The sequence below is a fragment of the Drosophila subobscura genome, chromosome A (assembly GCF_008121235.1).
Source record: "Drosophila subobscura isolate 14011-0131.10 chromosome A, UCBerk_Dsub_1.0, whole genome shotgun sequence".
Taxonomy (NCBI): Eukaryota; Metazoa; Arthropoda; class Insecta; order Diptera; family Drosophilidae; genus Drosophila; species Drosophila subobscura.
This window is the reverse complement of record NC_048530.1, coordinates 9,988,218-10,000,567: the sequence shown is the minus strand read 5'-3', so window position 1 is coordinate 10,000,567 and position 12,350 is coordinate 9,988,218. Positions and strand designations below refer to the sequence as shown.

The window sequence follows — 12,350 nt, the reverse complement described above, 5'->3', positions numbered from 1 at the left end:
CTCGTGCTCTCTGCATCTCCCCCATATCTCTCTCTCTCTCTCGCTCACTCTCTCGCATGAGGCAGTTTTTGTTGTTGTCAATTACCATAGCAATTTATCCATTAAAGAAAAGCAAAAGCAGCAGCTGTTCGGCATTGTCGTTGCTTAGCCTTCTTTGAAATAGCGCAAATTAATTTCTTTCTTTTCCTTTTTAAAGGCAGCTGGCGCTCTGCTGCAATTGCAGCCGCTGCGTCGCCGGAATAAAATATACCATGCCAACACAGTGTTACCTCCGCCCTTACCCCACCGCACATTACGGTTTTGGCACTGTACCCTTTGGTCACATCATAAAATGGAAACTGACAAAATACAATCATAAACAACACACAAGCCACCGCATTGACAGCCATGTGCACTTTGCACGATCTTTTTATTGGCGTACGTGCTTGCATGTGTATTCGTGCACAGTGGGACCCAGTCATGGTTTCAATTGCACACTTTACGATCGGTAAACGGTTAAATAACTGTCAGTCCGAGAAAATGTATAGGTTATTTCAGTTTGTGTGACGAGGCTTTCATTTATAATTATTATATATTATAAATTTCTGACGTCTTTGAAATTGCACGTATACAGTTTATCATTTGAAAGCCCAAACTCATGATGATTTTACATATGTACTTTCCTTATCTCGTTTGGTTGTATCTTTGATTATATCTTACCAGACACTGACGTTTGTCATTCCACAATTTAGTAGATTTCGGCCCATGGTAGTCGACAATATACATATGTATATGTAATTATGCTGCCGACTGTAGCTTAAATGCACAATTATGAGTGTGTGTGTGTGTATGTGATGGGTGGTTGGCTGTCCATGTAACTGTCATGACATGTACTGCCATTCCACTCTCACTTAAACCCCTCCACGCTGCACACCTTTCTGCCCCTTGCCAAGCCTGCTGCTGTTTTTTGTGCTTCTCTTTCTTCTTCCTCCTCTGTGTGCACCCAATAATTATTGATTGAATGCTGCTGCAATTCTGTGGCTCTCCTGCTCTCTCCCTCTCTGCACCACTTGTGGCGGAGGGCAGTAGAATGTAATTTTCATCAATTTTATCATCCTCCAATTAGTAGCCGAGTGCCATTTCAATGCTCAGCTTGCTAATATAATTGGGAGATAAGATTTAAGCGGTGGCCAACGCTGTGAAGAGGGGTGGGTGCTTGATGGGTTAGAGTCCTATAAACAAAATGAATATTTCAATAATTTCCATATGTATGTATGTACATATGTATGTATGTTTGTTCTCCCCACTAAAATGACACTACAAATATATAAATATGTACATATGTATGTATATCGCACTCTTCACATTCCCACTCACACAAGCATTACACATATGTACATACATTTGTACATATTTATGTGTATGGTGGTTTGCGGCCGCTGTCAAACCACACCTTCTGTCACTTTCCGATAGGTCAAAATGCGATTCGGAATGCGTCAGAAGGTGACCACCACACGACCCATGTATGTACATTTACCGATATCTTGGTATTCCTCTTTGTCAGCAGTCAACAATAAATCCAATTAGCAAAAAAAGAAAGAAAATGGTTCAAGGTGACTAAAACAAAAACAAGTGTGCACGATAATCTAAATTTGTTGTTTTATATGTTCTTGTTGTTGTAGACTCTACAGTGTAGAGAAATGTGAGACGGACGGTCGGTCGTTGCTGACCTTATCGGACACACACTAGTGTCGTTGCCGTTGCTCTTTGCCTCCGCTCCGCTACCCGCATGCCGATCCCAAAGAGCATATCCGATTATCTGGAGTGCCTGCCTGTTTGGTTCATATGTCCCCGTCCCGTCACCGTCCCCGTCCCGTCCCCGTCCATTTCGTCTTGAAATCAATAAATTGAATGGCAATTTACATTTTCAAACCGTATGCGGGAAGAGACGGCGAGGAGGAAGGGAAGAAGCCATATCAACAATGGCCAGCCAAGCCAGACCCCAAACCTCTCCCTGGCCAACCTTGCTTATTCTCATTCCTTCCTTTCTTTTCAACCTCTGTTTGCAGGTCATAGACGTATTTATGTACATATGTATGTATGTATGTATGTTCTCTCTTCTGGCACTGCGACGTGCGCCAGCGTCGCCCCCAGTCATGTACCGCTACAATCGATGATTGCCTAAGCGAAAGAGAAGAGCGAGCGAGTTAGGTAAAGGGCGAGCGTGATACCAAAGACAATAGGCAACTGGAAAGAACGGGAACGATAAGCAGGAGGAGGGATCCGATCCATCAACCATTTAAGTGAACAAACAAAAAAAAATCTCCAAAAAGAAGACACACACACAGAAAGCATTATGTTGATTAAGGAGTACCGTATACCGCTGCCCCTCACCGTGGAGGAGTATCGGATTGCCCAGCTGTACATGATAGCGGTAAGTGGAATCAAGTGCCTGGCCACAACGGAGGGAGGGAAAGAGTTAATCTCAGTTTGAGCGCAATGGGAGTAATGGATAACAGATCTTTCCTGGAAATCAAAACATATGTAATTCATCGCAATGGATGAAGCAACTAATATTCGTGTGCTAGAACTTCTTCAAGATCTTTTGAAGCAAACTCCAACAGGTGATTCTCAGGCGATTCTGTGACCTTGGATATGTATCTATTCGATAGAACCAATTGTAGGGCCAAGGAAGAGTTATCAGTTTAGAGCAGGGCTCGGCACCCATACAATCAACGAGACGTTTTTGCGTTTGTGTGTGAAGACGCACGCAAAACGGAACATTGGTATTGGTACGAATCACTGTAGTACGCGTGTACGTGAGGGCAGTGCAGCAGCCGCGCAGCAGCAGCGCATTTTTCCGCTTTCTTTTAATTTGAAATGTTTACGACAGAGAGATTCCTGATGGACCCTATTCCCTATTCGTTCGAGAAATTCGAAATTTTTCCTTCCCTTTGGAAAATATTTGTAGACTTTTATCTATTTTGCATGAGAATTACATTTACATTTGAGAAACATCGTGTGGAATCACATTTACTTCGAAAATGCACTGCATGGAATATTTTCGAGTGTTCCATGATAATAATTCTCTAATTTATTCCTCCAACAAACACACAAACAAAACAGAAAAAGAGTCGCGAGGAGAGCCATGGCGAGGGCAGCGGCGTTGAAATAATCATCAATGAACCCTATAAGGATGGTCCCGGCGGCAACGGCCAATATACGAAAAAGATATATCATGTGGGTAATCATTTGCCAGGCTGGATCAAGAGTAAGTGCAACAACCTGCACGTAGTACTCCTTAAATGATTATTAATTTTAATTTCGTTCTTAGGCCTCTTGCCAAAGAGTGCTCTGACCGTTGAGGAGGAGGCATGGAATGCGTATCCATACACAAGGACACGCTACACCTGCCCATTTGTAGAGAAATTCTCGCTGGACATTGAGACCTACTATTTCCCAGACAATGGCTATCAGGAGAATGTCTTTCAGCTGTCGGGCAGCGATCTACGAAATCGTATTGTCGGTCAGTCAAGGCAAATATATATAAAATAGTGTATTTATTTCTTATGTTTGTTTGCAGATGTAATTGATATTGTTAAGGATCAGCTATGGGGCGGCGATTATGTGAAGGAAGAGGATCCCAAGCAATTTATATCAGACAAGACGGGTCGTGGCCCGTTAGCCGACGACTGGCTGGACGAGTATTGGCGCGAGGTTAAAGGCAAAAAGCAGCCAACACCCCGTAACATGTCCCTGATGACGGCCTATAAGATATGTCGCGTTGAATTTCGATATTGGGGCATGCAAACGAAGCTGGAGAAATTCATACACGATGTGGCACTGCGCAAAATGATGCTGCGGGCACATCGTCAGGCCTGGGCCTGGCAAGATGAATGGTTTGGCCTTACCATCGAGGATATACGCGAGCTGGAGCGTCAGACACAGCTGGCACTGGCCAAGAAAATGGGCGGCGGTGAAGAGTGCAGCGATGGTTAGTCTCTTTTTCTCTCTACCTGTCTTCTTTCACTCACACTTTCTATGTCTATCTGTCTCTGTCATTTTCAGATAGCACCTCCGAAGCATACACAAGCACGGCGGCCACTGCTGTCGCATCAACGGGTGGCAGCGAACGAAAGAAATCAGCACCGGCCATACCGCCAATTGTCACCCAACAGCCGCCCAGTGCCGAGGTCAGCTCCGACGAGGAGGAGGGCGAGGAGGAAGATGACGATGAGGATGAGAATGATGCTATTGGCACTGGCGTTGATCTGGTCAGCACCGCACAGGGCACCGCCAAAGAGCGTTCCCGATCGCAGAGCATACAGATGGCCAACAAGGGAAAATTTGGCTCAAAGGGTGCTCTACACTCTCCCGTGGGCTCGGCGCACAGTTTTGATCTGCAGGTGAGAGACGATGGCGCACGAATCCCCCACCTTTGGTTTCGCCCACCGTTTGCTGTCTCTTGGTGTTGATTTTTCGATTCCGACTATACCGATGGAAATTCAATGAATTTCAATTCAATTTCAAGCAAAAACAATGCCATACTAAAATTAATGTTTCTTTTAATAAGAAAATTAACCGAAAATGTTTGCAAATCGTTGGGAACATTTGGCAGATCATTCCATATGAATTTCCAATTAGATTCGAACGTTCAGTTTCCATCTAGTATCCTTGTATGTATACAAATGTTCTATTTTGTTGTCTCTCTCTATCTCTCTCTCTGTGTGTGTATGTTTCCTATCTGTCTCTGTACCCGATACGCGTGACTGTTTCTGTTTCGCTTTGTCCTTTCAATGTGCTGCAAATAATTCTCTATAATTTCCAACCCTCCAACCAACGTTCCGACCGACAACATCAAACAACTGCAACAACACACTCTCTCGTAAACACACAAAAAATTATCAAAACAACAATACAACCACCACAAAATGAACCCACCTAAAACTATCCTTAAAAAATAGTCAAAAAAGCCGCATGCCAAGACAGCGCCTCGCAGACATGTAAGTGACGTTGTTAGACGCCAAGTAAACAAGTAAAACAAAATCCTCACTCCTCTAATCCCTTCGCCAATCCTCAATCGCTAGTCATTTACTCAGGCAAAACCCCTAAAGATTATCCACCAAATGTTAACCAAAACTCTTCCCTGCTCTCTTGTAGCGGTAGAATTAGCTTCTATGCAAAGGTCAAATGCAAAAAGCAGTTGCCTCGCAGCTTTCAAGTCTAGGCTTGGCGTCAAAGGGCAGTGCTCCGCGGTCAAAAGTCCTGACACATCAACCGAAATGTGCAAAAGAAAACGCATGCCATGGTACATGAATGCTAGACTCGAGACGCACAAGCGAATAGTGCAAAAGAGAATGCTCGAGAATAGTAACATGTTCGACTCGAGACTTGGATAGAGGCTCGCAGACGATTTCCGCCAGATGTTGCTGCTGCCAGGCAGTTGCTTTAGCCTTACTCGCCGGCTTTCGTAGAGCTTTCGTTTTTGTAGAGATAATAAGTAGAGTGAAATAATCACTCTGCTGCTGCCACTTGTTAACTTATATTTCGTTATATGCTTAGGCTGCAATCAAAAGCAAAAGTAGCGCAGAAACGTTGTAAATATTTGTTTGGATATTGTACCTAAATAATGAATATGTAACGGATGATCCTTAGGTGGCCAACTGGCGCATGGAACGACTGGAAGTGGACTCCAAGTCAAATTCTGATGAGGAGTTCTTTGATTGTATCGGTAGGTACATCTTTCCTTTTATGCAGGGCATTCAGAAAGCATAACCGCGAGTTTTACTTTTTTGACAGACACCAATGAGACCAATTCCCTGGCCAAATGGAGCTCTCTGGAGCTGCTGGGCGAAGGCGATGACAGCCCACCGCCCCATGGTGGCCCCTCCAGTGGTGGCTCTGTGGTGGGTGTTCGCGGCCACAGCGCTGGTGGCAAACAGGAGGATAGCATTTTCAATCAGGACTTTCTAATGCGCGTCGCCTCGGAGCGGGGCAACAAGCGGCAGCTGCGCTCCTCGGCCAGTGTGGATCGTAGCCATGATTCGTCGCCGCCAGGATCGCCGAGCACACCATCTTGTCCAACCACCATACTGATGCTGGTCGTTCATGCCGGAAGTGTGCTGGATGCCGCCAGTGAGCTTACGGCGAAGAAATCCGATGTTACCACGTTCCGCGGCTCGTTTGAGGCCGTGATGCGGCAGCATTATCCAAGTTTGCTAACCCATGTGACGATCAAAATGGTGCCCTGTCCATCGATATGCACCGATGCTTTGGGGATACTCTCCAGCCTCAGTCCATACTCGTTTGATGCTTCGCCGTCGGCCGCGGATATACCGAACATAGCCGATGTACCCATTGGAGCCATACCCCTGCTGGCCGTGGCCTCGCCCGAGTTCCATGAGACCGTCAATAAGACGGTGGCAGCAGCCAATATTGTATATCATGAGTTTTTGAAATCGGAAGAGGGACATGGCTTCTCCGGTCAGATTGTAATGCTCGGGGATTCCATGGGGTCCCTGTTGGCATACGAGGCTTTGTGCCGCGCCAATGGCAGTCAGCCAGGCACCGCTGGATCGGGGGCCTCAAACTCGGGCGGTGACGCTGTTGCTGCCAGCGGTGGCAGCAGCAATGCCCATCTGATAAATAGCCGACACTCTAGACTGGACGATGATGAGCGTTTCATCGAGGCCGATCTGGATGCCAAGCGTTTGCTAGTGGCGCCATCGCCGCGTCGTCGTCGCTCCAGTTCGTCCAGCGATTCGCGTGCCGCCAAGCTGGACTTTGAAGTCAGTGATTTTTTCATGTTCGGCTCGCCGCTGTCCGTTGTCTTGGCCGCACGCAAGTTACATGATTCCAAGACGGCGTTGGTGCGTCCGAACTGCCACCAGGTTTACAATTTGTTCCATCCAACCGATCCGATTGCCTCGCGGCTGGAGCCGCTGCTTAGTGCACGCTTCTCCATACTGTCGCCGGTCAATGTTCCACGTTATGCCAAATATCCACTGGGAAATGGACAGCCATTACATTTATGTGAGTATTTATTGCACAAGGAAGAGCTGCAGAAGCGAATGCTCGAGAATAGTACACTAAAACGAATATTTCTCTCACTTTCTCCCTCTGTTTTATATTTGAAGTGGAGGTTATTCAATCACATCCGCAGCACTTTAACGATGGCAACAATATACTTGCCGGTCGTCGCCTCTCGGATGCCTCCATGCAGAGCACGATTTCAGGACTAATTGAGAATGTTTCACTCAGTACAATTCATGCCCGTAAGACAGCCAGCCAGGAGAGTATGACGAATCGTAATGGTTTTCCTTCTATCTGCAGTTCAAAACAAATGGTGGGGCACCAAGCGCTTGGACTATGCTTTGTACTGCCCCGAAGGTCTGAGCAATTTTCCCGCTCACGCATTGCCGCATCTGTTCCATGCCAGCTACTGGGAGAGCCCCGATGTGATTGCGTTTATATTGCGACAGATTGGCAAATTTGAGGGCATACCATTTGTGGGATCCAACGACGACAAGGATGCGGCCTCCTTCCATCCAGGGCAGCCGCGCGAAAAGTGGATCAAGAAGCGCACATCGGTGAAGCTGAAAAATGTGGCCGCCAATCATCGGGCCAACGATGTGATTGTCCAGGAGGGACGTGAGCAGCGTTTGAATGCCCGCTTCATGTACGGACCACTGGACATGATCACGCTGCATGGCGAGAAGGTGGATGTGCATATTATGAAGGATCCACCGGCGGGCGAGTGGACATTCCTCACCACCGAAATGACGGACAAAAATGGACGCATCTCTTACAGCATACCCGAACAGCTGTCCCTCGGCTATGGCATTTATCCGGTCAAGATGGTCGTGCGTGGCGATCACACATCGGTGGACTGCTACATGGCCGTGGTGCCGCCACTCACCGAGTGCGTTGTCTTTAGTATTGATGGCTCCTTTACCGCCTCCATGTCGGTGACGGGTCGCGATCCCAAGGTGCGTGCCGGTGCCGTTGATGTCTGCCGCCATTGGCAGGAGCTCGGCTATCTGCTCATCTACATTACCGGGCGGCCGGACATGCAGCAACAGCGTGTCGTCTCGTGGCTAAGCCAGCACAATTTCCCCCATGGATTGATCTCATTCGCCGATGGGCTGTCCACCGATCCATTAGGTCACAAGACCGCCTATCTCAATAACTTGGTGCAGAATCATGGAATCTCAATTACGGCCGCCTACGGCAGCAGCAAGGATATTACTGTCTACACAAATGTGGGCATGCGTACCGATCAGATTTTTATTGTCGGCAAGGTTAGTGCTCCACCCTCTCTTTATTCTTCAGTGTCCTTAACTGTATGCCTCTGTCGTTACTTAGGTGAGCAAGAAGTTGCAATCGAATGCCATTGTGCTGAGCGATGGCTATGCGGCACATTTGTCGGGGCTTCAGACAGTGGGCGGCTCGCGTCCAGCCAAGGGGAACGCTCGAATGGTCATACCCAGGGGATGTTTCAATTTGCCCGGCCAGACGGCAAATCCGCGACGTCGAAGGTAAGGTTCGAGTGCCAGTTCGAGCCGATTTGTGTGTGTGTGACTTGTGTATCTGTGATCTGTCCCCCCACCACCACTAATCCGTCCCGTACTTGACTTGTTGTGTATATCTGTACTCTCACGTATCTTGTATCTTGTGTATCTGTCAATGTTTGTGTTTGTTTAGACACGCATCACCATTTGTATGTGTAAATTCGTAGTTATGCAAAATTCTTAGTTCGGTTTTTGTAGCTTTCTGTTTTTTTGTGTTCCTTTATTTATGTTTGCCTTTCTTTCGAAGAAGATGATAACCCACCTGCCCCAATGCCGTCTTGTGATAAGTTATTGTTAATCTGTGTACTCGCTAAAAGCCTTCAGCCCGAAACTCATCCAAAAATGTAAACAAATTCAAATTGTTCTTGACTAAAAACCAATTCGAAATGATTGTATCCTCCAAACCAACTAATTTGATGCTGCACTTTTCCCCCCACGATCTGTTATACTGCCACCCCCTGTTCTGCCTGCCCGCCCGCCCACTCAACCTATCTACCACCTCCACCACTCCTCAACACCTGTAGCAATGCTTTCGAGCTGCAATTGGCAACCAACAACAACAACCACAACCACAACACGGGGAACGGCAACCATCATTATCAGCATCAGAACAGCAACAGTCACAGTCACAGTCACAGTCTTGGCCAACTAAATGAGGATACGGCATTCGTGGTTGACTGACAAAGAGTTCAAAAAATGCAACCTCACCCCAAAAGAACACCAAACACCCAAAGAGCTAGTCGTCCTTATAGATTGTTATTTTGGTATTTTTCACCTGTGTTTCCCTGTTATCGTTTAAGTATACCCCCATAGAGGTTTTTCCTTTGTTTGTTTGTTGTTTTTTTTCGCATAGAACAAATGCTGTATTACGTATGCTATAAGTTGAACCTATTGTATTATTATTATTTTAATTTTAGTTTTATATTGATGTTGATATTATGTTTGATTTGCGAGCCGAACAAAAAAATTCGATACGAAGATTTATGCCAAAATGCAACAAAACAAAAATAATAAATAATATTCATACGTGTGTATGTATGTAAATAAATAAAAGCAGTGCATAGAAAAGATCTTTAGTTTGATATAATGAGTGCAAAAATATATTCCAATATATACCCATATGTGTATGTATGTACATATATGTATATGATTTATAATGTTCCAATTAAAATTATGTAATCTTTTCTTTGTTTGTTCTTTGATTTAACGAATGAACCGAAAAATGCTTTAACAAACGCTTTAAAACAAACAAAAATAATATAAAAACCACCACGTCTCATCAAATATTGTATATCCATCACCGCTCACACGCTGACAATCTACACACACACATTCTACACACACACGATCGTACAGGCTGCATGAACAAGCAACAAATGAAGTTTAAAAAGTTATGAAAAGAGATCATTTAATAAACCCACAAACGTAGAAGCAAATAATTGGTGTTAGTTCTAGTTTTTTATGGAACACCCAATACAAACATATACACAGAACTAAGTTTTTTATTGTATTTTTTTTTTTTTTTTAATGTATTTAAAGCATTTCTAGCTGAGAATCTTATTTATTAATTAATTGATTGATTAATTGGTGTTGTGAAGCAAAAAAATCATAAAACCAGCTAAATTATTTCTCAAATCTGTTCACTCAACTATAACTCTGTCTCTCTTTTTCCAAAAATAATAAACGAAAAACAATAAATGAACCAAAAAAACAAAAATTTGCTTGAGAAAAACACATCACACACAAACACAACATAAAAATACATTTTAAAAAATCATCATAAAAACAATCATGCAAAAAATAGCAACGAGACCGGACTTTCATCGCCCATACGCAGCGGCTATCTGAAGCGCAAAACCTATTTGAGCCATCACTAGATAGCCACACCAGAGAGACGGTTCCCACTAGAAAAACGCTTAGCATAAGCCAACCACAAAACAAACTAAGCCCACACCAAACCCAAAAAAGAACTGCAAACTCCAAAAAGATTTATAGCACACCGCGCAATCCTGCATTCCGTTCTGCATACTAGCAAAAAGAGAGAGTATATAATATCAAGGATAACAACATTGATGTCTCCCATATATGTCACCTCTGTATATATCACATGAATATAAATATTAATATATTTATATACTATGCGCGATATATAGCAACAAAATATTGGGTTGGGTGTACATATACATATATGAAAGCAAAATACTATTAACAAAAATGAGAAAACTAAAATATTGTACAACATATGTATAACCAAAAGTCACGCGGTGAGTATTCCCCACTACTACTACAATCTATATCTTTATACTAAATATGATCAAGGCGAGGGCCCAGTCTAGTTACAAGTGTACCCACTAATTTAAGCATTTAATTCATTTAAAAATTAAATATATAATGATAGTAAATGTATAGAAAAAAATCCAAAAAAGGAGCGTCAAGAGAAGAGCTTATCGAAATATTTTGCACTTTGACAGTCTTTTAGCCTAGCATCTAAGTGAAATACTGAAATTCTATTTATCTATCTATCTATTCTTAATAATGTTTAAATTTGTATTCCCCTTAGGTACCTGGAACGAAAGACTGTTTCCTCATGTTGTTTGATGGTTTTCCAAACCACTTAACGAAACACAAATGAAAATAAATACCTAATAAATGTGAAACCGATCATAAAACTATATACCACATATATATATACAATTATATATATACATATATATAAATAAAGAAAAAACAGATATTTAATATTTAAAGCCATTTAACATATGAAAGCGAACAAAGTTCAACACAAAGCAGAAACTAATCAATTTGGTACTAAACAAACACAAAATGGTACAATACAAAATGGAAACCAAAAAGATGAAAGAATTCTCTATAACACTCTCTCTCTCCCAAAAAAAAACTGGACCCAAAGAACTAAGGCGAGTGCGGAAAAGGCGTTGCAAAATCAAATAAAAAATTGAATGCATTTCTTGATTAAACCAAACAATTCTTACAGCAAACAAAATTTACATACTAACGGCTTCCGAATACCAACCAAAAAAATTATATTTATATTTGTGCCCAAAACTTCTTCTGTCTTTAGGCACTTAGCAAGAAAACATTAGAATCTCCATAAATGTGATAGTCTTTCGCTACCAAACAAAAAAATGAAAAACCAACTTTAAAAAAAAAACCGAAAGGGTTAAATATGTATTGTAATATCTGTACTAAAAAAAAAAACAAAAATTGTTGTTTGGAAATATAAATTCACTTTTTATGCTGGTCAAAAGTTGAACAACAAGTTTATCAACATTGAAAAATATGAAATGTATGTATAAATGTATAAATTAAAAAACCGATTTTGTGATACCAAAGAAAAAAAGTTAAAACTAAAAAAAATCTTTACGAAAATCGAAACCAAATAAGAGTAGAGTTCGAATTTGAAATGAGAACAGAGTGGATCTGATACTCAAGGCGACCTGATGATGATGAAGTATATATAGCCTATGTATGTATATTTGAATGTATTGAAGTTCTACTATATACACAGATTTATGTCTACATAGAGCCTAATACAAAAGCTGTCCACACAAGTTAACTAACAAATCTCTTACCTTGCAAACCCATTACAAAAATAAAACAAAAACAAAACCAAAACAAAAAATGTATGGAAAATCCCCAAAGAAGAAAACAGCAGAAAGGTACAAAAAGAATCCCAAAAAACCAATACCAATATACACAATAATACATAATACAATATAATATTGTATGATGAATGTGGTTTAGCCTTCGACTAGCGGATGTTATGTAAGAGAACCTGTAAGC

The 12,350-nt window shown here is 42.6% G+C and overlaps 1 protein-coding gene across 9 annotated transcripts; it reads left to right on the top strand.

Annotated features, from left to right (window-relative positions):
• Nucleotides 1-2,048: 2,048 nt before the first annotated feature.
• On the top strand, nucleotides 2,049-11,525 carry LOC117903215 (protein retinal degeneration B). Of its 9 annotated transcripts, none has more exons than XM_034815111.1 (12): nucleotides 2,049-2,413; nucleotides 3,106-3,250; nucleotides 3,314-3,505; nucleotides 3,563-3,973; nucleotides 4,048-4,385; nucleotides 4,944-4,982; nucleotides 5,635-5,710; nucleotides 5,779-7,011; nucleotides 7,116-7,253; nucleotides 7,312-8,279; nucleotides 8,344-8,516; nucleotides 11,110-11,525. In XM_034815111.1, exons 1-12 carry the CDS (start codon nucleotides 2,336-2,338, stop codon nucleotides 11,165-11,167), a joined length of 3,849 nt encoding a protein of 1,282 aa, XP_034671002.1. In that variant the 5' UTR covers nucleotides 2,049-2,335; the 3' UTR covers nucleotides 11,168-11,525. The 9 variants fall into 9 exon arrangements, with proteins under 9 accessions (XP_034671002.1, XP_034671001.1, XP_034671003.1 ...); XM_034815110.1 differs by lacking the exon at nucleotides 11,110-11,525 and adding an exon at nucleotides 10,354-10,591; XM_034815112.1 differs by lacking the exon at nucleotides 11,110-11,525 and adding an exon at nucleotides 9,906-9,993.
• The last annotated feature ends 825 nt before the right edge of the window (nucleotides 11,526-12,350 follow it).

What these genes read in the sequence shown, in the direction of transcription:
- LOC117903215 (XM_034815107.1), top strand. Translation starts at nt 2,336, where the DNA reads ATGTTGATTAAGGAGTACCGTATACCGCTGCCCCTCACCGTGGAGGAG. An exon ending in CGCACAGTTTTGATCTGCAG is followed by an intron (nt 4,386 to 4,943) that starts GTGAGAGACGAT and finishes CTTAAAAAATAG; the next exon opens with TCAAAAAAGCCGCATGCCAA. An exon ending in GGAGTTCTTTGATTGTATCG is followed by an intron (nt 5,711 to 5,778) that starts GTAGGTACATCT and finishes CTTTTTTGACAG; the next exon opens with ACACCAATGAGACCAATTCC.